The sequence below is a fragment of the Stegostoma tigrinum genome, chromosome X, assembly GCF_030684315.1.
Source record: "Stegostoma tigrinum isolate sSteTig4 chromosome X, sSteTig4.hap1, whole genome shotgun sequence".
Taxonomy (NCBI): Eukaryota; Metazoa; Chordata; class Chondrichthyes; order Orectolobiformes; family Stegostomatidae; genus Stegostoma; species Stegostoma tigrinum.
The window spans coordinates 18,789,004-18,815,504 of NC_081404.1; the positions used below are offsets into that span (position 1 = coordinate 18,789,004).

General features: G+C 42.2%; 1 protein-coding gene across 3 annotated transcripts in view; it reads right to left on the bottom strand.

Moving 5' to 3' along the window:
- Positions 1 to 7,928: 7,928 nt before the first annotated feature.
- LOC125448210 (signal transducer and activator of transcription 5B-like) overlaps positions 7,929 to 26,501 on the bottom strand; it is a 117,175-nt gene continuing 98,602 nt past the window's right edge. For 2 of the 3 annotated variants that reach the window (XM_059643455.1, XM_059643454.1), the window contains exons 13-21: positions 25,905 to 26,111; positions 25,093 to 25,187; positions 23,824 to 23,960; positions 21,112 to 21,258; positions 17,115 to 17,172; positions 15,307 to 15,438; positions 14,142 to 14,234; positions 12,830 to 12,907; positions 7,929 to 11,323 (exon numbers count right to left, since the gene is read on the bottom strand). In XM_059643455.1, the coding sequence (XP_059499438.1) occupies positions 11,233 to 11,323; positions 12,830 to 12,907; positions 14,142 to 14,234; positions 15,307 to 15,438; positions 17,115 to 17,172; positions 21,112 to 21,258; positions 23,824 to 23,960; positions 25,093 to 25,187; positions 25,905 to 26,111 (1,038 nt within the window). In that variant the 3' untranslated portion in view covers positions 7,929 to 11,232. The remainder of the gene's footprint in view (positions 11,324 to 12,829; positions 12,908 to 14,141; positions 14,235 to 15,306; positions 15,439 to 17,114; positions 17,173 to 21,111; positions 21,259 to 23,823; positions 23,961 to 25,092; positions 25,188 to 25,904; positions 26,112 to 26,501) is intronic. The other variant, XM_059643456.1, reaches the window with a different exon arrangement.

Sequence of the window (26,501 nt, forward strand, 5' to 3'; positions counted from 1 at the left end):
AATAAAGGAAGTAGGTAAATACTTAAAGGAGCAAATTTAAAAGGGTGCAGGAAATAACCGAGATAACAAAGTGTATAGCTGGATGAACACAGCAGGCCAAGCAGAGAAGCAGGAAGGCTGCTGTTTCAGGCCTAGACCCTTCTTCAGAAAATGAAAAGCATCTGCAGTTCCTACTATTCCAGGAAATAACTGAAAAGCTTTTCTTCAAAGAATGAATTGGTTAAGCATGATTTCTCTTTGACAAAACCATGTTGGCTCTGCCTGATTGCCTTGAATTTATCCAAGCGCCCTGTTATAACATCCCTAATAATAATTTCTAACATGTTCCCTATGACAATGGGGAACCGATGGCCCTGTCGTGTCCTGCTTTCTGTCTCCATCTTTTTTTGAATAAAGGGGTAAGATTACCTATTTTCCAATCTAAAGGAACCTTCCCCAAATCTAATTAGTTTTAGAAAATTAAAATCAGCTCATCAACTATCTCATAAGCTACTGTTTTTTATGACTCTAGGATGAAATCTATGATGACCTTGGGACTTCTTGGGAACTTGCAGTTCCAACAACACACTCAGCACTACTTTCCTAGTAATTGTAATATTCTTGAGTTTCTCGCTCCCTCCATTTCAGTTCTTGCTTTACAACTATTTCCAGAACGTTACTTATATTCTCTCTAGTGAAGACGGATGCAAAATATCTGCTCAATTTGTCTGTAAAAACCCTACTTTGTTAACTCTTCCAAAAATCTCAAGAAACGTTTCCTATCTGTTTTTATATTTTTAGCTAATTTTTCCTCATTCTCCAATTCTTCGCCTCTTAATAATGTTTTAGTAATTCTTTGCTTTTTTTTACATTGTCCAATCTTCTGACCCACCTTTGCACGATAAGTATTTTTCTTTGAATTTGATACTAACTTTGACATTTTTAGTTAACCACGGATGGCAAGGCCATCCCTTAAATTCTTATTATTTGTTGTAATGCATACATTCTGCACTTTCTGGAACATCCCCCCAAAATGTTTGCCGGTCACTTACTGTTTTACTCACATGGGTTGTGTTACAATGATAAAGTTAATGAACACTGACTTACTTCTCATTAAAATAACAAAACAAGAATGGATGATCAGTAATCAGCATGCTCATACATATATTATCAATCCATCAAAGGCTGGACTCCTGGCCCAGTCATATTGACTCTACCATCTCCATCCCCCTCCTCAAAAAATACCAGAGCAGCTCTTGGCATGCGGGTGACTGATACAGTTGGAGATGTAGGAAGTGAACAAGTAACACAGACACAGTAACGTGAAACAAACCTCAGTTTAGCATGGAGGGAGCAAGAACTGCAGATGCTGGAGTCAGAGATAATAGAGTTGAGCTGGAGGGACTCAGTAGGCCAGTTAGCATCAGAGGAGCAGGGAAGTTGACGTTTTGGGTCGGGACCCTTCTTCAGAAAATGAAGAAGGGTCCCAACCTGAAATGTGAATCAATAGGGCATGGCACCAGGGAGGAAGCGAAGAGGACCATGTCAACTTAGCTCCCAGCAAACTCCAATGGGCTACTTTGTAAGAGCAGCAGTATAAATCTTAACGTGACAGGGATCTGAAGTGATTACAAATTTCCATTACTCACAACTAGAATAGAAAATGCCTCAGGCTCAATTCCAAAACAAAACGTATTTGATCCAATTAAGATTAACATTGCATTGCTGCTTCATGTTATGCAACTTGGCAAGATACAACTAGCCAAGCAAACTGGTTCTGCTGAGTAATGTCAATCTTTTGGTGGCAATGGCCGTGACCTCCACCAGCTCTAAGGAGCCCTTTGTCAGTATTGTACAAATATTGGAGTATTTTTTGAGTACTGTGCTTGCAGCTGCTCTGAAGTATCCTTCTGCTAATACCTCCTTCAAAATGTGCTTCAGCTAATGTTAGGAATCTTTCAACAAGCAGTAGTAGTGTCAGACAATATTCATTCGCTTTTTTTTAGCACTTGTTGAATTAAAACAAAATAGAAGAGTTTCATGATAATAAAATGTGAGGCTGGAAGAACACAGCAGGCCAAGCAGCATCTCAGGAGCACAAAAGCTGACGTTTCGGGCCTAGACCCTTCATCAGAGAGGGGGATGGGGAGAGGGAACTGGAATAAATAGGGAGAGAGGGGGAGGCGGACCGAAGATGGAGAGTAAAGAAGATAGGTGGAGAGAATATAGGTGGGGAGGTAGGGAGGGGATAGGTCAGTCCAGGGAAGACGGACAGGTCAAGGAGGTGGGATGCGGTTAGTAGGTAGATGGGGGTGCGGCTTGGGGTGGGAGGAAGGGATGGGTGAGAGGAAGAACCGGTTAGGGAGGCAGAGACAGGTTGGACTGGTTTTGGGATGCAGTGGGTGGGGGGGGAAGAGCTGGGCTGGTTGTGTGGTGCAGTGGGGGGAGGGGACGAACTGGGCTGGTTTAGGGACGCAGTAGGGGAAGGGGAGATTTTGAAACTGGTGAAGTCCACATTGATACCATATGGCTGCAGGGTTCCCAGGCGGAATATGAGTTGCTGTTCCTGCAACCTTCGGGTGGCATCATTGTGGCAGTGCAGGAGGCCCATGATGGACATGTCATCTAGAGAATGGGAGGGGGAGTGGAAATGGTTTGCGACTGGGAGGTGCAGTTGTTTATTGCGAACTGAGCGGAGGTGTTCTGCAAAGCGCTCCCCAAGCCTCCGCTTGGTTTCCCCAATGTAGAGGAAGCCACACCGGGTACAGTGGATGCAGTATACCACATTGGCAGATGTGCAGGTGAACCTCTGCTTAATGTGGAATGTCATCTTGGGGCCTGGGATAGGGGTGAGGGAGGAGGTGTGGGGGCAAGTGTAGCATTTCCTGCGGTTGCAGGGGAAGGTGCCGGGTGTGGTGGGGTTGGAGGGCAGTGTGGAGCGAACAAGGGAGTCACGGAGAGAGTGGTCTCTCCAGAAAGCAGACAGGGGTGGGGATGGAAAAATGTCTTGGGTGGTGGGGTCGGATTGTAAATGGCGGAAGTGTTGGAGGATGATGCGTTGTATCTGGAGGTTGGTAGGGTGGTGTGTGAGAAGGAGGGGGATCCTCTTAGGGCGGTTGTGGCGGGGGCGGGGTGTGAGGGATGTGTTGCGGGAAATACGGGAGACGCGGTCAAGGGCGTTCTCGATGACTGTGGGGGGAAAGTTGCAGTCCTTAAAGAACTTGGACATCTGGGATGTGCGGGAGTGGAATGTCTTATCGTGGGAGCAGATGCGGCGGAGGCGGAGGAATTGGGAATAGGGGATGGAATTTTTGCAGGAGGGTGGGTGGGAGGAGGTGTATTCTGGGTAGCTGTGGGAGTCGGTGGGCTTGAAATGGACATCAGTTACAAGCTGGTTGCCTGAGATGGAGACTGAGAGGTCCAGGAAGGTGAGGGATGTGCTGGAGATGGCCCAGGTGAACTGAAGGTTGGGGTGGAAGGTGTTGGTGAAGTGGATGAACTGTTCGAGCTCCTCTGGGGAGCAAGAGGCGGCGCCGATACAGTCATCAATGTACCGGAGGAAGAGGTGGGGTTTGGGGCCTGTGTAGGTGCGGAAGAGGGACTGTTCCACGTAACCTACAAAGAGGCAGGCATAGCTGGGGCCCATGCGGGTGCCCATGGCCACCCCCTTAGTCTGTAGGAAGTGGGAGGAGTCAAAAGAGAAGTTGTTGAGTGTGAGGACGAGTTCAGCTAGGCGGATGAGAGTGTCGGTGGAGGGGGACTGGTCGGGCCTGCGGGACAGGAAGAAGCGGAGGGCCTTGAGGCCATCTCCATGCGGAATGCAGGCGTTTCATTACTGTTTGTGCTGCAATTTGTCAGAGGTTTGCTGAGAGTCAGAGGTCTACCATACAAAGAAAGGCTGTTTGGCCTATCAGATCTGCACCAGTTTGGGTGAAAGCCTTGGGTAAGGACAGAACAAGTAAGGCTGTGGTGGCCCTCAATGTTAAGCCATGAAGTCTGATCACTTGCTCAAGTTACTGGAATATCATAGCAAGTAACAAATCTCCAGAATGGAAGAAAACCAGTGGGTGAAACTGAGGGGGGAGAAAGGAAATACTGATTCATAACAGGATGGATAGGCAGTGTCATCATTCTTTGGGTCATTACACTGAAATGGTGCCCATCCCTGCTAAAGTGTACAGACTCTACGGTAAGGCTTTCATTAGCATGTGACAGAAAAAGACACATCAAATACATTCTCCTCTTTCCCAGTTCGTCCTATTTTCTTCACAGCTTAATGTGTAAAAAGGATTGATCTTCAGAAAACATGCTTCAAACAAAACCTTTCACCTCAAACCTCCAGATAGTTTCCCCAGCCCTGGATCTCATCCTTATGGAGATTGACAAACATGGCACTTATCCTAGGCCAGGAACATCCTGCAAATAGCAAGCACTTCAAGCTATATTGAGTGGTGTGGTTGAGGGAGGAATGTCAACTGGGAAACTAGCAGAAATCCCTTGCTCATCTTTCAAATAGAACATAGAACAGTACAGCACAGAACAGGCCCTTCAGCCCACGATGTTGTGCCGACCATTGATCCTCATGTATGCACCCTCAAATTTCTGTGACCATATGCATGTCCAGCAGTCTCTTAAATTACCTCAGTGACCTTGCTTCCACAACTGCTGCTGGCAACACATTCCATGCTCTCACAACTCTGTGTAAAGAACCTGCCTCTGACATCCCCTCTATACTTTCCTCCAACCAGCTTAAAACTATGACCCCTCGTGTTAGCCATTTCTGCCCTGGGAAATAGTCTCTGGCTATCAACTCTATCTATGCCTCTCATTATCTTGTATACCTCAATTAGGTCCCCTCTCCTCCTCCTTTTCTCCAATGAAAAAAATGATTTAGATCTCTGAGGGCAGACAGGAATTGGTTTCATCTGAAAGAAGACATCATAGACAGTTTGCACTGTAACTGTCAAACCTACATTATGGCTTAAGACTATGCTTATTTGGGAAATGCATAAAAGTCAGCTCCCACATTCATCTCTTGGTACATGCAAAAATCAGCTGGGTTGAGGTATAGAAGTAGCAGTGAGTCTGTAATGGGCCAAGTATCCCGAACTGATGGGCAGTAGGATTCAGAAAGCTTCACTGGGAAAGTGTTGCAGATTTAACAGCAGCCTCATGGCTCTCACACAAAACAATTCCATCATAAAAAGGCAGTTCACATTAAAATTTGGGAATAACAGTTCTAAGTTACACTGTTTGCATCTAATGGTAGTAAATAACATTATAATCATTCTTTTCCCGTGCATAAATCCATGCAGAGTATCACTAATCTGTCCTTGCCATTCAGAATGCATGTAGGTCTGTCTTTGAATCCCCTCTAACAACATACCCAGCACTGACATTAGGTTCACTGGTCCGTAGATCCCCAACTTTCCTTGCAGCCTCTCAAATTATGGCACACCATTAGCCAATCTCCAGTTTTCTGGCTGCCGATGATAAAAATATTTCTGCTAGAGATTAATAAAATGAGAGGCTGGATGAACACAGCAGGCCAAGCAGCATCTCAGGAGCACAAAAGCTGACGTTTCGGGCCTAGACCCTTCATCAGAGAGGGGGATGGGGAGAGGGAACTGGAATAAATAGGGAGAGAGGGGGAGGCGGACCGAAGATGGAGAGAAAAGAAGATAGGTGGAGAGGTAGGTAGGGGATAGGTCAGTCCAGGGAAGACGGACAGGTCAAGGAGGTGGGATGAGGTTAGTAGGTGGATGGGGGTGCGGCTTGGGGTGGGAGGAAGGGATGGGTGAGAGGAAGAACCGGTTAGGGAGGCAGAGACAGGTTGGACTGGTTTTGGGATGCAGTGGGTGGGGGGGGGGGAAAAGAGCTGGGCTGGTTGTGTGGTGCAGTGGGGGGAGGGGACGAACTGGGCTGGTTTAGGGATGCAGTAGGGGAAGGGGAGATTTTGAAACTGGTGAAGTCCACATTGATACCATATGGCTGCAGGGTTCCCAGGCGGAATATGAGTTGCTGTTCCTGCAACCTTCAGGTGGCATCATTGTGGCAGTGCAGGAGGCCCATGATGGACATGTCATCTAAAGCATGGGAGGGGGAGTGGAAATGATTTGTGACTGGGAGGTGCAGTTGTTTGTTGTGAACTGAGCGGAGGTGTTCTGCAAAGCGGTCTCCAAGCCTCCGCTTGGTTTCCCCAATGTAGAGGTAGCCACACCGGGTACAGTGGATGCAGTATACCACATTGGCAGATGTGCAGGTGAACCTCTGCTTAATGTGGAATGTCATCTTGGGGCCTGGGATAGGGGTGAGGGAGGAGGTGTGGGGGCAAGTGTAGCATTTCCTGCGGTTGCAGGGGAAGGTGCCGGGTGTGGTGGGGTTGGAGGGCAGTGTGGAGCGAACAAGGGAGTTACGGAGAGAGTGGTCTCTCCGGAAAGCAAGCGGAGGCTTGGAGACCGCTTTGCAGAACACCTCCGCTCAGTTCGCAACAAACAACTGCACCTCCCAGTCGCAAACCATTTCCACTCCCCCTCCCATTCTTTAGATGACATGTCCATCATGGGCCTCCTGCACTGCCACAATGATGCCACCCGAAGGCTGCAGGAACAGCAACTCGTATTCCGCCTGGGAACCCTGCAGCCTAATGGTATCAATGTGGACTTCACCAGTTTCAAAATCTCCCCTTCCCCCACTGCATCCCTAAACCAGCCCAGTTCGTCCCCTCCCCCCACTGCACCACACAACCAGCCCAGCTCTTCCCCCCCCCCCACCCACTGCATCCCAAAACCAGTCCAACCTGTCTCTGCCTCCCTAACCGGTTCTTCCTCTCACCCATCACTTCCTCCCACCCCAAGCCGCACCCCCATCCACCTACTAACCTCATCCCACCTCCTTGACCTATCCGTCTTCCCTGGACTGACCTATCCCCTCCCTACCTCCCCACCTGTACTCTCTCCACCTATCTTCTTTACTCTCCATCTTCAGTCCGCCTCCCCCTCTCTCCCTATTTATTCCAGTTCCCTCTCCCCATTCCCCTCTCTGATGAAGGGTCTAGGCCCAAAACGTCAGCTTTTGTGCTCCTGAGATGCTGTTGGGCCTGCTGTGTTCATCCAGCCTCATTTTATTATCTTGGATTCTCCAGCATCTGCAGTTCCCATTATCTCTGCTCGAGGTTCTGCAATTTCTTCCCTAGCTTCCCGCAACGTCCTGGGATTCACCTATCAGGTCCCAGGGATTTATCTATCTTTTTGTTCTTTACAATCTGCAGCACCTCCTCTTCAATAATGCAGACTCTTTTCAAGACATCACTATTTACTTCCTAGCCTCCATATCCTTGCCCACAGGAAATACTGATGCAAAGTATTCATTTAGGATCTCACCCATCTCTCGTGCTTCCATGCAGACAGCCTTGTTGTTCTTTAAAGGGCCCTATTCTCTCCCACATTACGCTTTTGCTCTGCGTCTTCTTGAAGATCTTTGGACTCTCCCTTACACGTTAGGAAGGAGGGCTTTCTAGGGTCAGGACAGCAGGGTTCATTGTTGTCGTTTCCAACACTTAGGTCAATGCTAGGTGTTCCAGCTGGTTTAATTTTTCTTTGGGATTTCATAGTGGTTTGATACAACAAAGTGGCCCTTTCAGAGGGCAGTTAGGAGTCAACCAGATTGCTGCAGTTGGACCAGGTAAGGACGACCAATTTCCTCCCCTACTTACAATGGCTTCACTGTCACCATTACACTAGTTTTTAAATTCCAGATATAATTATTAAATTCAAATTTCATCACCTGCAGTCACAGGATTTACATCCCATTAGCCTGGGCCTCTGAACTACTAGTGTAATGACATTACCATTTTGCTAGTCACGTTTACTGGGATGAAATAAGAGGACAAATAGAAAGGTGGGAATACTTCTTCAAAATCAAATTGATGGAAAAAAACGACAGACATGTTGCATTTTCTAAAAGCTAGGGTTTTTATTCTCAGCTTTTATACACGCTAGCATCATTCACTAATTCCTGTGCCGTAAAACAGCAAATGGAAATGGAAAAAACAAAACAGAACGAGTTACATCACTGATACAGAAAACAAGATACAGTCAAACCACAGTCAAACCGCATTAATAACAAAGTGAAAAAGCACCTAGTTTATGTCTTTTAGAGGGTTAAGCTCCACAAAATTCCATTTCAGATTATAATTTCATATATACAGTGGATTACAAAATCTGTATGGTGAAGAAAAAAAAAATCAAGGAATTACTCCCATGAAGTCTATGCAGGCCAGTATTCCAGAAAGCAAAACTGAAACATACTAACTCATATGAACTAATGTAACAATACACACAGAAACATTTAAAGATCACGCCTTTGCGTCAGATTCCGTTTGTATGGATAGGTATGGAGTGAGGCAACCAAGGGGAGAGAGGAAAAGGCATGTTCTTCATGGAGGACAGCAAGACAAGTCTGAATCACTAAAAAATGTTAAAATAGGTGTATATTCTAGATTAGATTACCTCTGGGGACTGGTGAGGATTTATACAGAATATTACCTACTCACTTAATCTCGAGGGTGCGCCTGTCTTAAAGTTAAAGTTAGAGTGTACATGCTGTATGGAATAAGATTAAATGGGCAGGTAGAGTTTATGAGAGTAGAATACGCAGGGATTGTGGAGTGGTATTAAAGACTCATTTATAACTTCATGATCTGTTTTTCCTATTGTCTAATTTATGTGCACGTTACATTAACCAAATAAATTATTCCATTATAATCAGAAGTGATTTCCACAGAAAAGGCCTTTTGGCCTACTGTGTCTATACTGGTTCTATGAAGGACTCATTTATGCAGTGCCATTTTCAGAGCTCCTCCTCATAATCCTGCACATTCTTCTTTTTCAGATATGAATTCAATCCCTCGAATGCCTGATGGAACCCACCTCCCCCATATACACAGACAAGGCATTTCATTTCCTAACTGCTCACTGTGTGAAAACGTTTCTCACATCTCCATTGCTCTTTTTGCTAATTACCTTCAACCTATACTGTCTGGTTTTCAATCCTTTCACGAGTGGGAATGTTTTCTTCCTATCTAGTTTGTCCAGACCTCTCATGATTTTGAATATATCTATCAAACCTTCTCTTGTCCAAGCGAAGCAATGCCAACCTCTCCCATCCCCATGAAGGTCCTCATCCCTGGAATCATTTTCATGAATTTTTGCGCACTTCTCTCTAATACAATCACTTCTTTCCTAAAGTATGGCACCCAGAACCCCAAGATCTTTATCACTTATTTACAACAAGCAAGGGGAGTTCCTCTACAAACCTTTTGCTGGTGTGAGAAACATTGATTACGACTATTCCATTTCCTGTCAGTCAATTTTGGAACAATGTCTTGTCCTGCTTATTCTATGAATTATTACTTTCTCACTGTTAAATACTAGACATTAAACATTAGACAGCATCCAGATAGTTTTTTTTTGGCAGAGCTTTATTTTCCAACATGCACATTACAAAAATGCAACCAAACTAATTACCTGCTCTCGACATTAATCTATTCACTTGGTAGAAATTTCTCTAGTGTGGATGTGGAAACAGGCCATTTGGCCCAACAAGTCCACCAACTCTCTAACGAGCATCCCACCTACCAACTGTATCCCTGCAATCCTGCATTGCCCATAATCCAACTAACCTACACATCCCGAGACGCTGGGCAATTTAGCATGGCCAATCCACCCAAACCTGCACATCTTTGGAGTGTGGGAGGAAACCAGAGCACCCGGAGGAAACCCATGCAGACACGGGGAGAATGTGCAAACTCCACACTGACAGTCGTCCGACGCTGGAATTGAATTCGGGTCCCTGGCACTGAGGCTGCAGGGCTAACCACTGCGCCACCATGCCATGACTTGTTCACTTGTTCTATTTGGTTTCTGGCATCCCTGTCAGATCCTACCAAACAATAACCTCAAACCTGTTGAGGTACCTTAATCTCAAAGTATCCTAACTTGCAATGGAGCAGGTTCCAATAGAACACTTGAAATTATCCTCTATGCAGGCGTACCAATTTTAACACCTGAATAACACTGCAAAGTGAATGTGCATTACATCATATTGCCATAATTCTGCTGAAAAATCCATTTAGCACACTGATTTTAAAAAAAAGGTACTTTTACCCCTTAAATTGATTTCTTTTAAAATATTGGTCCTGCAAAATTTGAAAAACGATCACTGTAAAAGGACCTGGTCACAGCTTCAATCTTCTGCAGCAGATTCTGTTCTACCAGCTGTTTCTCAACCCACATTGCTAAATTTATCACCATTCTCAAATTTTAGATTTTTAACATTTTAAAATACACAGGGAAATTTGAAACTTTGGATTTTTGATTAATTGCAAATACACTACAATATTTACTTAGAACGAAACAGCTCATTTGCACTACAGTGTGGCTGTCAATAGATAGGGAACTATTTCAGGCTAGGAGAAATTGCATTGCTTTGAATTGTCCTGTTAATTTCAATTAAATATCACACAAAATACTACATTTCCACTTTGATTTATCTGCAATATTTAATTCAATTTTTTTGTACAAACACAAGTCATCAGTAAAATATTATGTAGATTTGCTAGATGCTATAAAAACACATCAGCTTGTGTTAGCTACTTAAACACAAAATTAATAGATCTCAAACTCTCAGCCTACAACAACTTCTCAATAGTAAGTCAACTTTCAGTCTTACAAACTTGTTTACTTCACTCTGGACTAAATTCAGCTGACATCTTATAGGAGTCATTAATATATTGGACTTAAGCAGATTTGATTCTACCAAGTTTCCTACACTAACAAAAATTTATGTTCAATTTCATTTCCATTTTAAATACCCATGGTCTCCAAACATTCCAACTGTTTTTTCAGCCATGTATGAACAAAACTGCCTGCCCTCCACTCAGCATCTCCACACCACAATGCTGTTGAAATTGAGAAGCTAACATCAACACTTCGGTTACACCAGGCACCACAAGGAGGTAGATACTTCCCTCACTGGGAAAGAGAGGAAATTTGTCTATTAAAACAGCTGGTTAAATTGGTTGGTTAAACAGCAAATCGCTCTTATTTTGCAGTTTGTACAGGAAAATGCAAAAAGGAGTGAACAGAAATCTTAGCTCAAAGTTCACAATTGACAAAATTAACCCTTTTTGTGACAAGCAGCCACCTGCATCACTTGGCATTTGGGAATCTTCTTTCCTAAGCTAACAGGCATTTAAAACTCAGTTGAATTTACAAGAGACATATCCACTGTGTTCAGGAGTGCGTTCAGCTCAAACTCCGAAGGTACTGGAATGTTTTCCATACTAAGAGAGAGGGAAAGAAAACAGACTGTCAGGATTTGAAATTACTGCTTCAAGAAGTGGAGTCATGTAGTAAGAGTTTCAAATTAATTTTTCCACTTATTCCAACTATATGCACCATTGAAGTTAATACTCTAGCTTTACTAAGATATGTAAAGTTTATTGCAACAATTTGTCATACAGAAGCCCAAACATATATGGCACTATACAATAAATAGGGTTAGAGCTGAGTTTCAGCTGACAGCTTAGGTCAAAGTGTGAGAAGCGTGAGAAGTGTTCAACATGCTTATTGATTTTGAACAATGCAGTTGCTAATAATTTATGGACCGGTGGCCAATGGGGTTAGAGGACCTATGTCACAACTTGATGTTTGACTGCCTTCACATGGGCATAGTGTGCTGGTGGAGGGATGGGTGGACCGAGCCTTCAGAATGCAGACTACTCCATTAATCGGTACTTCTTCAGCTGCAGGTAGAACCCATGCATTATCTTTTCATGGGGAGGTGATGGCCTAGTGGTATTATCGCTGGACTGTTAATCCAGAGACGCAGATAATGTTCTGGGGACCCAGGTTTGAATCCCACTATGGCAGATGGTGGAATTGAAATTCAATTAATATCTGGAATTAAGAATCTACTGATGACCATAAATCCATTGCCGATTATCAGGAAAAACTGACCTGGTTCACTAATGTGCTTTCAGGGAAGGAACCTGCCATCCTTACCTGGTCTGGCCTACACATGACTCCAGACCCACAGCAATGTGGTTGGCTCTTAACTACCCCCGGGCAATTAGGGATGGACAATAAATGCTGGCCTACCAGCAATGCCCTCATCTTGTGAATGAATAAAGAGGGGGAAAAAGCTTCCCCACCTGTTAAAGAAGAGATTAGTTTCTTGCTATCCTAGCAGTGGGAACCAGTCTAACCCGTCAGCTGCATAAATCCTAACCTTTCAGCTGAACTAGACATGGAACAGTCTTTATTTTTAGTATTAAAAATTGCATTTGCACAATGCAGTATATATATTTCAGAAACATTTGAAAATGCTTCATACATCATAATTTATATAGTGCAGTTACTGTTAGATGGGCAGACATGACAACTACTTTGCATATAGTAAAATACTACTAACACACAAGGATGAATAAGTTATTTGCAATTGGATCAAGGAAAGGCCAAGACACCAGCAGAAAACTGACAAAAAAAAGCTATAAAATCAGATACAATTATTCCTGAGTACTGCATTGAAGAGTCAGCCTAACATTCAGGATAGTGAGAGACGTGGAGGGGGAGCTTGCAGGTGGTCGTGCTCCCGTGAATTTTCTGAACCTTTGAGATGGCAGAGGTCTGGTAGGTATTGTCAAAGGAGCACTGGCAACTTGCTGTGGTGCATCTTGTAGATTGCGCAACCAATGCGAACTGCTGGTGGAGGGCGTTCAAGTTTAAGGTGGTGAAAGAAGGGACTTTACCTGCAACAAAAGGGATCTAAATATGTTGATCTGGCTCACCCTCTTACAAACTGCTGATCATCGTCAAAATTCATTTCCAAGTCATTCTCACTTCCAAATGAGTTAACGAGATGGCTGCTTTCCAAAAGAAAGACAAATTATTAGTTAGGTCACATAATATGTTTGTCTTGCTACACGGCTTTGAACTCCAAGAACCTGGAGTATGAAAGCAAAGCTTTAAAAGGGGTCTAACTCATTACTTAATCTTCAAAATACTGTGATACTATATCATTTATTGGCAAATGCTGCGAGTACCCATACAGAGTTATGATCTTGGGTGTTCAATTCAGAGGAGGGATTAACAGAGGTTAGATATTTTAACAAGGAAACTTGTTAAAATATCTAGAGCTGCACAGATCTTAAGGCAGTGAAAGAGAAGCACTGGCTTCTTCTTTGTTAGGAAGTATCGATACTTAAATAAGACAGACATGCTGTCCAAACATTTTGTCAGACTCATCAGGACAGATGCAATGGGAAACAATTTATACTCGGTAAGAAGAGGTATGACTAGTTGGCAAGTTGACTCCAATTGGTTAAGGGACTGCCATTATTTGAAAAAGCCTCCATGCCAGGACATGTTCTTTCTGTTTTCTAAGGAGAGAGCCCTGCATGTAAATATACGTAGCAAATACAACCAAGCTGCAGGATCTAAATTTGGTTGTGTTAGTAAATAATCCCAAATGCACTCAGTTGTAGTAAGTGCTGTCCAACTGCAGAATCACACACAATGTTGGATGCCAAATTTAAGTGTGCAAGCATGGTTAGGTTCACAGCACAGTAACGGCTGCTCCCTTTGAAATTTGATATTTTCATGATTCTGTCCTGACAACAAGGCAAAAAGCTCCAGCAATGTCTTTTTTCAACAACACAAATACTTTGTATAAATCGATTCACACCAATCAGGAGGGTCAGGATTCTTACTTGTTAGTTGATCAACAAACATTGAACACCAACACTGGAGCATTGAAGGAGACCAGGGTTATTAGAAGATTAGAAAAGCCCCAAGGTAGTTAGCTACCAGCTTCGTATGCAAAGGAAAGTGCATGCAATTGGAGGGACAGGTGTCCTTAGCAAGACATCTTCCTTCACCTACAGAAATCCAGTTGAGTTGCACAGAAGGAAATGGAATTCGAGTTAGAGAGAAACAGCCTCGTTGCCCATATCACGTAAGACTCAGGAAAATTCAGCTCAACACACTCCATTAACATCAGAACAGTTACTAAGGTCCATAAATGAGATTCTTAACTGTGTTTAAAAACCCAATTCTAATATTTCCCCAAACCAAAGCAAAATCTTTAGAAACAGGACTGACCCCTGAATTGCACTCGTAAAATCATCATCCTGGTTCGTTGACACCATCATATTAGGAGGCAATGAAATTGAAGAGTTGACTGCAGCATCACCCCTGTTAGATAACGACAAAAGAATTTAATTTAAATCATTGCTGGATTAAAATACAAGCTTAAAGTAGATTATTTAACAGTAGCCTTTTGCTTTTAAACTGAAACAATCCTCTGCTGGACTGCCACACAACTACATATTGTAATGGGAGATCCTGCACTTTTATAAGTTATCACCTAATTGTGGTCTAAAAGAATGCCTGAGACCCGAGAAGTGAGAGAACATGTGCTGGATATATTAGTTAAAATTAAATGGGCAAGTAAAATAAAAGGTAAAATCATCATGGTCCTACGAGACTGTAGGGCTGCTCTCTCATTAGAAGGGAGGTGACAGGAGAGGTTCAGAAGGTAGGACCTTCTTGGTAACCTCAAGCAGTGTAGGAATTGAGCCCATGATACAAGTGGTTCTCTGCATCACTGACCAGCCATTAAACTAACGGAGCTACATGACTTCCGACTGGGTGTTAAATGTGGGGAGCTAGAAACTAGGAGGAAGAGTGTGTTTTATGGAACGTGGCTAACTGAAGTGAAATGTTCACTGAATTCTGTTTAAAGAGTTATTTTTTGGAGTATAACACTAAACCACATATTGCACTTCTACCAAAAGTGATGTGACTTTCTGCAATTTGTTCATCTTTCAAATTTGGAACACTTACAACAACACTGGCAAATGTGTAGGTGGGGCTAGATTTAATGGGGCACTAAAGACTATCCACCACCGTTCCCCTCAGAGGCTAAGAGGTGCTAGGGATGGTGGAAACAAGGGAAAAAACAATTGCCATGCAGCATATACTGGTCAAGTGATTGTTAATAGACTGCAGACAGGGCAGCTGTCTCTCAGAAACAGGAAAAGCATCTCCTCAGATAAATCCTAGAAGTGATGGAAAGGTAACAGATGCCAGCACAAGTGAGGAGAGAAAATTACTTTGAGTGAAAGTAAGAGAACTAGTACAAAGAAAGTGAAGAGAATTAGAAAAAAAAAGGAATGAATTGCTAATTAAGATAAACATGTGTGGTGAGAATAGACATTCAACTAAATTTGATAACACCAGTTCTTAAAACAACGTCTACACTTACTTATCATAGCTGATGTTACTTTGATTGCATGGAACCTGTGGCCACCCTGGCACTTCAGGCATTGTACACGCTGCAAAAGGCTGCGACACTGGTGAGGGGACCATGGGTTGTGCCACCACTTGTGTTTGTTCACTGAAATAAAACGTAAAAACAATGAGCATTCAGCACAGCGTTCATCTGGTGGCACAGGAAAGGCTCATACACAAGAAAATGGCAATTAGTTTATAGTGAGACTCAAGGGATGACATGAATCAAGTCATGCTGTTGACTACACCCATTGCAGGCTAGAAGAACAAATGAACAACTTTGGAGTGATTATGAGGCAGTAATTTCAACGAAGAGTTCAGATGATGCTATTATTCGTTATTTATAACAGTTACTTAACGCTGCAGGTTAAATCACAGATTTGAGCCATTTCTTGCATAGAAATGTGTGGGGTCAGGCAGTCGAAACATTTACAATAGTTAAAAAGGTTCAATAAAGTAGATTGGGAGAAGTGATTGCCTTTGGTGGCTCAGACCAAGGGAGCGTAATTTTAAAATTAACAGTGAGGGTGCTCAAGATTGATGTCAGGAAACATCTTTTCACACGAAGGGTAATGAAAATTTGGAACTGACTTGCTTTTAAAAGAACTGCAAATACTGGTGGAGTGAGCAAGAGAGTGAGTGCATGAGATAGAGTTGTGTGGGTGAAGTGAACAGGTACAGCATACGAAATTGAGGTCCATATCAACTGTGATCTAATTGAGTTGCAGAACAGGCACAATGGTCTTCTCCTGGGAGGAAAGGCAACAATAGCAGCTAAGGTGTTGGAAGTGGAAAAATTAAAACTCAAATCATTCTCTGCCAATTGGATAGCTAAGCACAGCAATGAAAAACAGACAGCAACTATGGAGAAGTGTTGACAGCAGATGGCAGGATTCAACGTGTCAAAAGCGGCAGAGTATCCATGGGACGGCAGGAACAGTCTCAATGACAGAATGTTGTTGGTAATTTTGCTTATAAGTTTTTTGATATTGTAAGGAGCTGAAAACCAATGAAAGATTTAAATGCGCATTTGGGGAGCTGACAACATATGCAAGACTTTAGAGGCAAAAAAAACAAAGGACATTGGTGATGCAGTGTAATTTGCTCGGACAGAAACGGTTGAGAATGGGATTTTTCGACTGGTGGTAGTGACAACAGTTTGGAAAAAAGGGAAGCATATTGCATACAAGTAAAAGAACAGAGTTACGACATCAGTTAGCATAATAGACAGGCTTGTTGGGCTGAATGGTCTACTCCTGTTCCTATCAGAGTGAACTCCAAGGATGACAGTTATGAAGATTTTTATTTAAAAATTAGAGACAATGTCAAAGATTAAGATGACAGAGTGGTTTAGCAAATGGACAGCTGCAACAGGGTCACAGGGCAAAGGAAGGCAAGAAGATTAGGCTGTTATTAGTGGTTTAGAGGAAGAATTTATTTCAGGGACCAACAGGAAGTACATGGATGTAAGTGATGAGGGATATGAGGTGGTGGTTAGAAATGCCCTGGTCAGCGACTGATACCTTCAGAAGTTAAAGGATTCAGAAGATGGCTGTCAATATGAGTGAGTGAGTCAGAGGAGGTGGATATTTGCTGGATGTCAGTTAAGAGATGGAAACGGGAAGCATACCTATAATTCCTCAGGACACCCGAGGCTCCCTGTCATGACTGCATATTTAGATAACGGGCCTCCTAGTCTGTAGGTATTTTCTGCCCAGGTATACTTCACTCGCTAAAATTAGCAAGTCAAAAAAATTAGGCCTCGTGGTTGCGTTCACTTACCCATTCACTGTAGTTTTGACTCCAGCATGGAGATACCCATCTTTTCCCTTCACTTCCTCTGTGGAAAACAAAACAAGAACAAGATGTTTTGCTAGTTCATCCCGAATATATTCAGCAAAAAAAAAAGGAAAAAGAGTCTTTTGAAGATTTTTTTCTTTAACTATTGATCACTCAAGTGTTAAACTGGACACCATCAAGTCAAGTAGGGATGATAGTCTTACACTTGACTCTGAACTTGAGTGCAATTTAAAATCATATAAATTAATTTTGGAACATAGCAGCCCGAGTAGGCCACTCAGCACCATGCACATTCTGCAATTCAATTCTGAATAAGGCTGATCTGTATTTCAACTCGACTTACTTGCCTAGGCACCAAATTCCTTAACATTTTTATCCTTACAAAAAAAATTCTCCAAAACAACTGGCAACATCGATTATAGTCACGACTGCTATCTCCCATTGCTGCTGATGCAACTACAAGCCACACTCTTGCTCCTAATTCATACGTTCACATTAATGCGACCCAGTACAGGCACAAGCATACTTAAATCTTTAGTCAGAAGAAATAATTACAGAACAAGAACCGAGAGAGAAATCAACTATTTGTCACCACACGCAATGACAGACATTTTCATTCATTTTGCATGGAGCTCTTCTCTGAAAGAAAATGATGTATAATCTATCTTTGTAAATCAGCGGAAGTTGGTTGCCTACTGATTTACACTCAGCACATTGCAAGTGGAGATTGAATCAATTGCTTGCCCTATTTATACGGGAAAATGGGACACATAGCCAGTGGGAGTGCCAAATCAGGTCTTGCCTTGAAACTCTCACAGAATAACTATGGACTAGGAAAAGTAGGCTGTTCAGCCTCTCAGATTTGTTGTGTTATTTCATAAGGTTTAATTGACTGGTCTAATTAGAGCCATAAATTCAAATTCCCACCTACGTGTAAGAAATAGGAATGGGAGTAAGCTGTTCAGCCCTCCCACTCAACAGGATTGTGGCTGATCCGACAGTTCTCCTGACCACTTTCGTGCCCTTTCCCGATAATCCTCCACTCCCCAAATGATCAGTAATCTCTCTCAGCCTTAAATATACAAAAGGACTTGTCCCCCACAACTCTGGGGCAAGAAGATCCAAAGACTCAATGCAGAAGGAATTCCTCCTTGTCTCAGTCTTAAATTGGCTCCCCTTTATTCGGAGACTGTGCCATCTGGTCCTAGACTCTCCAATGAGGGAGAGCATCCTCTCAGCACTGATCCTGTCAAGCCCCTTAAGAATCCTCTATGCTACAATGAGATCACCTTTCACACTCCCGATAATCTTTCACACCTTTGTTTACCTTGTGCCTTAAAAGCTGATTTACTTTTAAATCTGTACTCTTCATTCCCTCCTGTCACGGGGTCTGTTTACCATTTCCTGTAATAATACTTTTCTGTTTTGTCTCATCTCTAGCCCTTTGATTTCTCACATCTTCCAAAATTTGATCCCTTGCTCCCACTACTTAGTTTAAAATCTTCTGTCACAGGACTTGCAAAGAACATGTGCTCAGCTCAGTTCAAATAGAGACTGTCCCAGTGATCCCAAGTACTGGTGCCAGCACCCATGAACCAGAGCTACTACTGCCACACTAACTACACATTAATCGCAGAAGCAGGAATGTCTTATTGCAGTTATACAGGGTATTGGTGACACTACACCAAGAGTATCAGGTACAGTTTTGGTCTCCCTACCCAAGAAGGAATATGCTTGCCAGAGACAGTATACAGGAGGAGGTTCACTGGGCTGATCCAAGGGATGGGAGGATTGTCCTATGAAGAGAGATTTGCTTTGCTTGACCTGTATTCATTACAGTTTAGTAGGATGAGGGGGGATCTGAATGAAATGTATAAAATTCTCACAGGACGGACAGATTAGATGCAGGGAAGATGTTAACCTGTGGTTGGGCAGTCTAGAACCAGCGTACACCCAGTCTCAGGATACAAGGTAGGACAAGATGATACAAGATGAGGAAACATTTCTTCACTCAGAAGGTAGCCAACCTGCAGAATTTGCTACCACACAAGGCTGCGATGGATCACAGTACATTGAAGAAAGAGACTGATCAACTTTTAAGATATTAAAAGGCATCAAGAGAATGGACAGAAAGCAGAAATATTGCATCGAGAGGGTGGATTGACAATGTTATTGAATGGTGGAGCAGGCACAAAAGGGTCAAATGGCCTAGACTTGTTCTTTGCTTCTAGTTTCTATGACCATAATTGGATTTACACATGGTTCCAGTGACAACACAAAATTCTGATTAAGACCTTTGAGATTCTTAATTTGGTTCTTAGCCTCTCATACTGACTATGTGGAATATCATTCTTTGTCCTGTTGATGTCATTGGTACCTACAGAGACAACAATGACGAGATCTTCCCCTCCCACTCCAAGTTTCTCTCCAGCCCTGAGCAGATATCCTGAAGACTGGCACTGGGCAGCAACACAACCATTTGGACCAATGCTATTTACTGCTGAGAATGACATCAATCACTGGCTATATTGTCCCTAAATGCACCCCTTAAATCCTTCTAAACCACTGTGCCATTGTCAATTAGTTCATCTACTGTGCAATCCCCATACTCATTCAAATGGGCTGAAAAGAACTTTGAAAGCGTTGGACAATTGCAAAGACACAGATCCTGCATTCATACCCTCTTATGGGTTCCCGTTATTTGTCTCACTCAGTCCCTCTCCTACCCCTTGGACACTGACCAAATCAGAAAACCCTATGTTAACAGTTGCAACCACCTCCCGTTACAAAGAATCTAGGTAACTCTCTCTCCCCCTAACATACTGCTTATATTCAGCCTCCAATTCAAATTGAGCTTAAAGCTAGTCAAACTTTAAATATTTCCTGTTGACGTGTGTGTCTTGGATCAAACTGATATCCAGGAGTTCCTGCATGCTGCAGCTATGAAGCGTCACTTGTCCTACCATCCTGTGTTCCAACTAGCTACTTCATTACTGCGTTTCATTATATATTTAAGATGCCTTTTAAAAAAAACTCACCACTAATTCCATATTTTGAACCTTAGGAATAGAAGAAATCTTAGTCACTTACCAGATAACTTTGCCTCTAGTACGTCAAGAACCAACTCCTGAAGGTCAATATTGTTAGAAAAGGTAAAAGCAAAGGAGCACATCTCTTCCTTCTTCCCCCAACCCTCATCACTGTATTTCTAGTCACCCTCCAGTATTAAGTTAGCTAGTTTCATACACTCCTAACATTAACAGCCTACCTACCTGACCCAGTTTGAGGGGGACAGGCTTTAGCTTCTTTAACGAATTCCAACTTCCTATCAATGTACACTTTGTTAAAATGAGGTTCTTGTGGTCCAGTGGTAATGCCTCGGAGGCAGGAGACCCGGTTCAAGTTCCACCTGCCCCAGAGGTGTACAAGATCACCACCCAACAGGTTGGTTAGAAAATATCGACACCTTGTTAAAATCTTGCTCAAGGCTGGGAACTTTTCAATTTAAACTGCAAATTTCACAGTTCAGACTTGTACAAAAAATTAAAAATCCTCTTACCACCAACTGCCAGTGTTCAGTTCTGCAGAGATTGCAACTCCTGTTGCCACCCAATTAATGCATCAAACAAAAATTGCCCCTTTAAAATTTAATAGCAAAAATGTAACTACCATCAGATTTTTGTTAAGCATCATTTTGAACAATATAGAGCAGGAGGTGCTAAGTTTGCTGCAAGCTGTGCATTGTTCTCCCATCAATAATATCAAAGCAACCCTCATTACCCTGCAGTATAACTACACTAAACTAATTAGTGATTTGCAACCCAACTGGACACAGTTTAAGATTAGATTCTTAACAACAAAACAAAGTTGCTGGAAAAGCTCAGCAGGTCTGGCAGCATCTGTGAAGGAGAAAACAGAGTTAACATTTTGGGTCCGGTGACGCTTCCTCAGAACTCAGAATAAGATTCTTAATACCTACTTGTGTAGTATTTTTTGAAGGCTTCATCTTTGGGTCTGCTGGGATACAGATAAAGCAGACGTTCAATATCTCGGACACGATCGCCCAGCGATCGAATAGTTAAATCCTTTGTAGTGAAAGGCTGAACATTGTACACCTGTCTGCCACCTATAACAAAAAGGACACAAACAAACTGTCAGGCCAAAGCAACGCACAAGTCAGATGGGGAAATTTTCACGCTGTTGTCTGTACAGTTCAACACTTGAATTACACGATCAACAAATAGTCAAAACAAAGACAAAAAAGGTTTTGATTGAAACATCTCAGCAATTTGGACCACATAATACTGCTGCTTTGTTTATCTTTAAGGAAGAACACCAAATCAAAAAAAGGAGCCTGAAGCTAAACAAAAAATTCGTAACTAATTCAAAAAATATTTTTCGCATGGGTCTTCACTTCCTAGCACTATACATGGAGGCACCTCATCTGAAGGTAAACTGAATAATCTTGAGTCACTTAAATGTTTCCATGATAGCACAAAACTATATTTTGAACATTCAAGTACAGATAGGCCTTATAACATTGAGGTTGTTGACTTGCTTGTTTTTGTTCAGACATTTCGTCATCATGCTAGGTAACATCATCAGTGAGGCCTCCAATGAAGCAATGCTGTTCTGTTCCTCTTGGAATTTAGGTTGTCTGGCCCGTTATGGCAAGTAGTGTCATTTCCAGTTTTGTTCTGTATGGGTTTGTATATGGGGTCCAATTCTACGTGTTTGTTGATTGCATTTCATGCTTCTAGGAATTCCCACAATGCAATCACTGGGTCCAATTCTACATGTTGTTTGTTGATTGTATTATGGGAATTCTGACAGGCATGGTTCTCAACCCATAATGCAATCAACACACAGAATTGGACCCCATATAGAACAAAAACCGGAAATGACGCTACTCACCATAAATGGACCAAATAGTATAAACTCCAAGTGGAGCAGAACAACATCGACTCAACAGAGGCCTCACTGACAATGTTACCTAGCATGGCGACAAAACGTCTGAACGAAAACAAGCCAGCTTGGCAAGCAAGTCAACAACCTCACCCACAACTTGAGCTATAAATCTTTGCTAAAACCTCATTTAACATGATTCTGCTTGAACATTAAAATTAACGGGGCCTGCAATTTCAAACATCACAAGATTCATTTTGATGCTTCCTTCATGATCTGCCAACCCCGCATCAATCAAAGTTTCAACCACTGAGCGCACCAAACGTGTTTCTCCATGTGAGCAAGCAGTTGCAAGCACCACGATGATTGCAAAGCGACTTCTTCAACCCCACAGCCTATGGGGCTCAATATTTCTGTACATAACAAGGGTCCAGTTGCACGAGGCTTAAAGCAGCTTCCCTGATCTGCTGCCAGAATTCCAATGTGATTGAAAATCAGCCATAAGAGCCAGGAGCAGTTTTGACAGCTTAAAAAAAATGGGGACTGTAAAAGTCCCAGCATTTCTGCAGCACCAGAATTCACACTCAACAATTAAAGGAATGGATGTGCTACTGAGGAAGAATTCCAGCAAATCACTGTTTGGCTGAAGGAGCAGAAATTGATAGCCATCGATATAGGAAATACAAAAATATGCCGATAGTGGAGAAGAAAGGGTTCACGTAATTCAGCAAGCATCCAGGTGATGGGGATGCGAATAGTGACGTTTGAGCTCAGTGCTGTATAAAAAGTGTAAGCAGGATGCATTCTAAGTAGTTAAATTTTCTCATGTATATTTTAAATTTCTTTTACCTTCAAGGTTATTTCATTTTGCCAAGCATTTCAACTTTCTCAGCTGAGTGTTAGAATTTTTTTCCTGAAATGACCTACAAAATCCAACTCCAGCTTTCACACCAACTCCCATGGAAACTGTTGATTCACTTAAGTTATAATTTTCAGGAATGGAACCACTAAGTGAGGAACACCTGTACTTACATCCTCAATGTAAACTGGGAACAGTCATTTCTATAGTGCTTCACAATTAGGGAAAATGACCAAAGGCTTTATTGGAAATGCAGCTTTTAAGATTATTTCTGAAGGTGGAGAGATGTAGCCAGGATGAACAGCAAGGTAATATGCATTTAAGTTTGACCACCAATGGTTGAATGGAGAGAAACAGATAAACACAAAGTTGGAACAACAGAGAAATGGGTCTAGAAGAGGTAGTGATGGGGATGGAGACCATGGAGAATTCAAATGTGGGAAATTTGAATCTGATGCAGACACACTGGGTGTCAATTGAGGATGCAGGGACTAGAGGGCTCTTTCCAGTTCTGTCTCCAGTTTAACACAACATCACTCAAATATTCTGTACTTTCTTTTCCTTTTAGAGATCCATGTTCTTTCTGGATGTCGGAGACCTGCAATTTAATTTCAAAATGTCCCAATTATCTCAATCATAAGCAGTCCCAGTGTACTTTGACTTGCAGTATATTGAATAGGGGACCCAAAATTATAAGTGATTGGACTCTCTTGTGGTGCAGTGGTACTGTCCCTACTCCTGGACCGAGACACCTTGGTTCAATCCCACCTGCTCCAGAGATGTGCAATGACATCTTTGAACAGGTCGATTAGAAAAGTAGGTGGAGTGTAAAAAAAAATTGGGTAAATATATCCAAAAGGTTCTTCAATAGATAAAGATTTATAATTTTTAAGATAGAAGTGGTGTAAGAAGCAGAAAAATTGATACCTTTCTCAGAGTCATCAATCCATGCTATTGTGATGCCTCCAATCTCAGAATCACTAAAGCGCAGCAAAAAGGTCCCATTTACTCGTTGATTAAGCAATCTGTTGGCGTACTGCTTACTTACAAAACCGAGGATTAATCTGCAAATAAAAGGTTAGTACAGTGAATGCACTTTTCAGCAAATCCCTTCCCAGAGATCAAAGTAATGGTACGAAGTCAAATAGGTAAATTCCTCAATACGTTGTATCCATACTCGTTTGCAACACTGTGTGCAGATAGAAAAATTCCACTTCCAGGTTGTCATAACTGTCAATGCTTCAACATTTTGAATATCAGCAGCTGAACCAGGTACATTTATCATTAACATCTGAAATTAGTCTAAATCTTTATTAACATAATTTTATTAGTTACAATATCACCATCTCTCTGCAATATTAAATCATGTCCAATTCATTGTGTTCTCACAATTATATACTTCAATAACAAGAGAATGACTGGCTGACCCTGATTATACGACAATCTGGCCCAACGTAACACTTATTTTTTGATTAGTAAAGAAACAGAATGAGAGTCAAATGTATTTCTTTACCTCTGAGGGATGTGGTCTTGATTACCAATTCAGAGAACACGTTCCAACCAATTATCATTTTATCTAAAGATGGCATTTGTATATTACAAAGTTCTAGTTTATTGCTGCCTCCACTTAGTCATGGAATTGGAATGTTGTTTTATTTTGACGGATTTTCTCTCTGAACTATGTCATCATTGCCCATCGATGTCACTTCATGTACATTGTGTGTCCATGTGCATGCAAGTCGTTTGATGTCAGGACCTATCAGCACCACGTTGTGGAGGAACTTTAAGCATGCACCAAAGACAGCTAGTGGGACAGACAGAGCTGAGTTTCAGGAGTGATGTGGGCGAGACAGTGTTATGTTTTAATTAAATTACATTTGTTATATTTGGCGATTTATTTATTTCTGCCAGCTAGTAACGCAGCATTACCCAACATGATCCAGTATTTCATCTAAACTAGTTTTGCCAAGCAAGAAAGTATCAGCTGAAACCCAACACTAGCTTAACATCAATTCTTATGGGAACCCATGTTCCACTTAAAAACAGGATTCTCAGGAACACAACCGCAACTTTAAGTGAGGACAATCTATATTTGAACAAAGGTGTTGGAGGCCAATACCACAAAATTAGCATCTACTAGTCCATCTGCACACAGACGAACTGCTCAAATCAACTAATATCAACTAAAATTCCTACCCATTATTCCAGTAATCCTTCAAGTGTTTCTTCGTGAGCTCCATCACACCATCAAACCATTGCCAAAATGTAAAGGTTCTTCCGGGGAGATTTTCCTGGAAGAATTAAAAACTGAGTCATAGTCATTGGGGGGGGGAAAAAAAAACTAGACACATTAGGGTAATAAACTTCAGGCATGGATATTTTCCTGTATTCATCAAGATCCACTCCAGGCTACTTGTCACATACTTCTAAGTTTCACAATGCTGCTCCTTGGAAGCAGATCACCTCCTGGCCCTGTTGGGCACAAACTGTATCTAAAGGACCAGTTTTATCTCAGGGAAGAAATTTAGCAGATGGGGGCAAAGTGGGTGATTCTCCTGGCAAAGAAGAAGAAAGCCAAAGACCTCAGCCTCGATCCTTGCTGCAAGAGAGTTTGTTTCAAGCCAGGAGTGGCCTGGGGTTGGGGCCCGCAGTCAAAATGTCAGAGTCATGTCTAAGATGTTACTGAGATGTGACCCTCCCATTTAAATTCAAGCACTCCTCTGGTTCAGGTAGCCTTCTTGCGGCTGAAGACATAACTAAAAATGGTGGTGGGATTGCAGAGCAAACCCCCACCGGTCATTTTATTCCATCTTCCTCCTGTCTTTCGGGAGGTTAAAATTTCCCTGCGAACTGATTCAGGATAATGAGAGAGCGCGTGCGAGAAATGAATAAAATAAAATATAGTCATTTAAATGCCGCAATCCATATTGTACTACTCTAGACACATCAGGCTACATCAAAACAGGGCTACTGCATAACAACACATACTTTAGAGAAGTTATTGTCACCTTGTTAAACTGAGACCAAGAGACCATACGGTTGGTGAAGTCCTCCATGCCATAGCTCTGCTCATCAAAGATTTTCTGTGCCAGGAAGACAAAATGCTCTTTGCACAAGCCTTGCGTTGACTGTACCTCTGCCATAAACTTCATATTGAGGGTTTCGCACATTTGAGACCATGACACTCTATCTGGTACATGGAATGGCAATCTCTCCTGCAAAACAAAATGAACACTACATTCTAGACCAAAAGGCAGACTAGCGTGGATGATGGAAATTGAAAAGAAGAAGAAAAAAAGAACAGAAAATGCTGGAAGTACCCAGAAGGTTATGGAAGCAGCAGTGAACAGTAACCAAATTAAATGTTTCGGGCTGTGACTTTACATCAAAACAAAGAGGCACTGGAAATAATTCGGTTTTGATCAAAGGGTGGCTAGGCAAGAACAGAAAGTTTGTGATAGGGCAAAAGACAGGAGATAGCAGAAGCAGCTTCAGGAACCGACCAGGCTTGCAATGTTAAACCTAACAACCTTGCAACATGACTCCGTGACAACGCCACAAATTGCATTTGATAGCTACTTTAAAAAAAAGTCTTAAAAGATGCT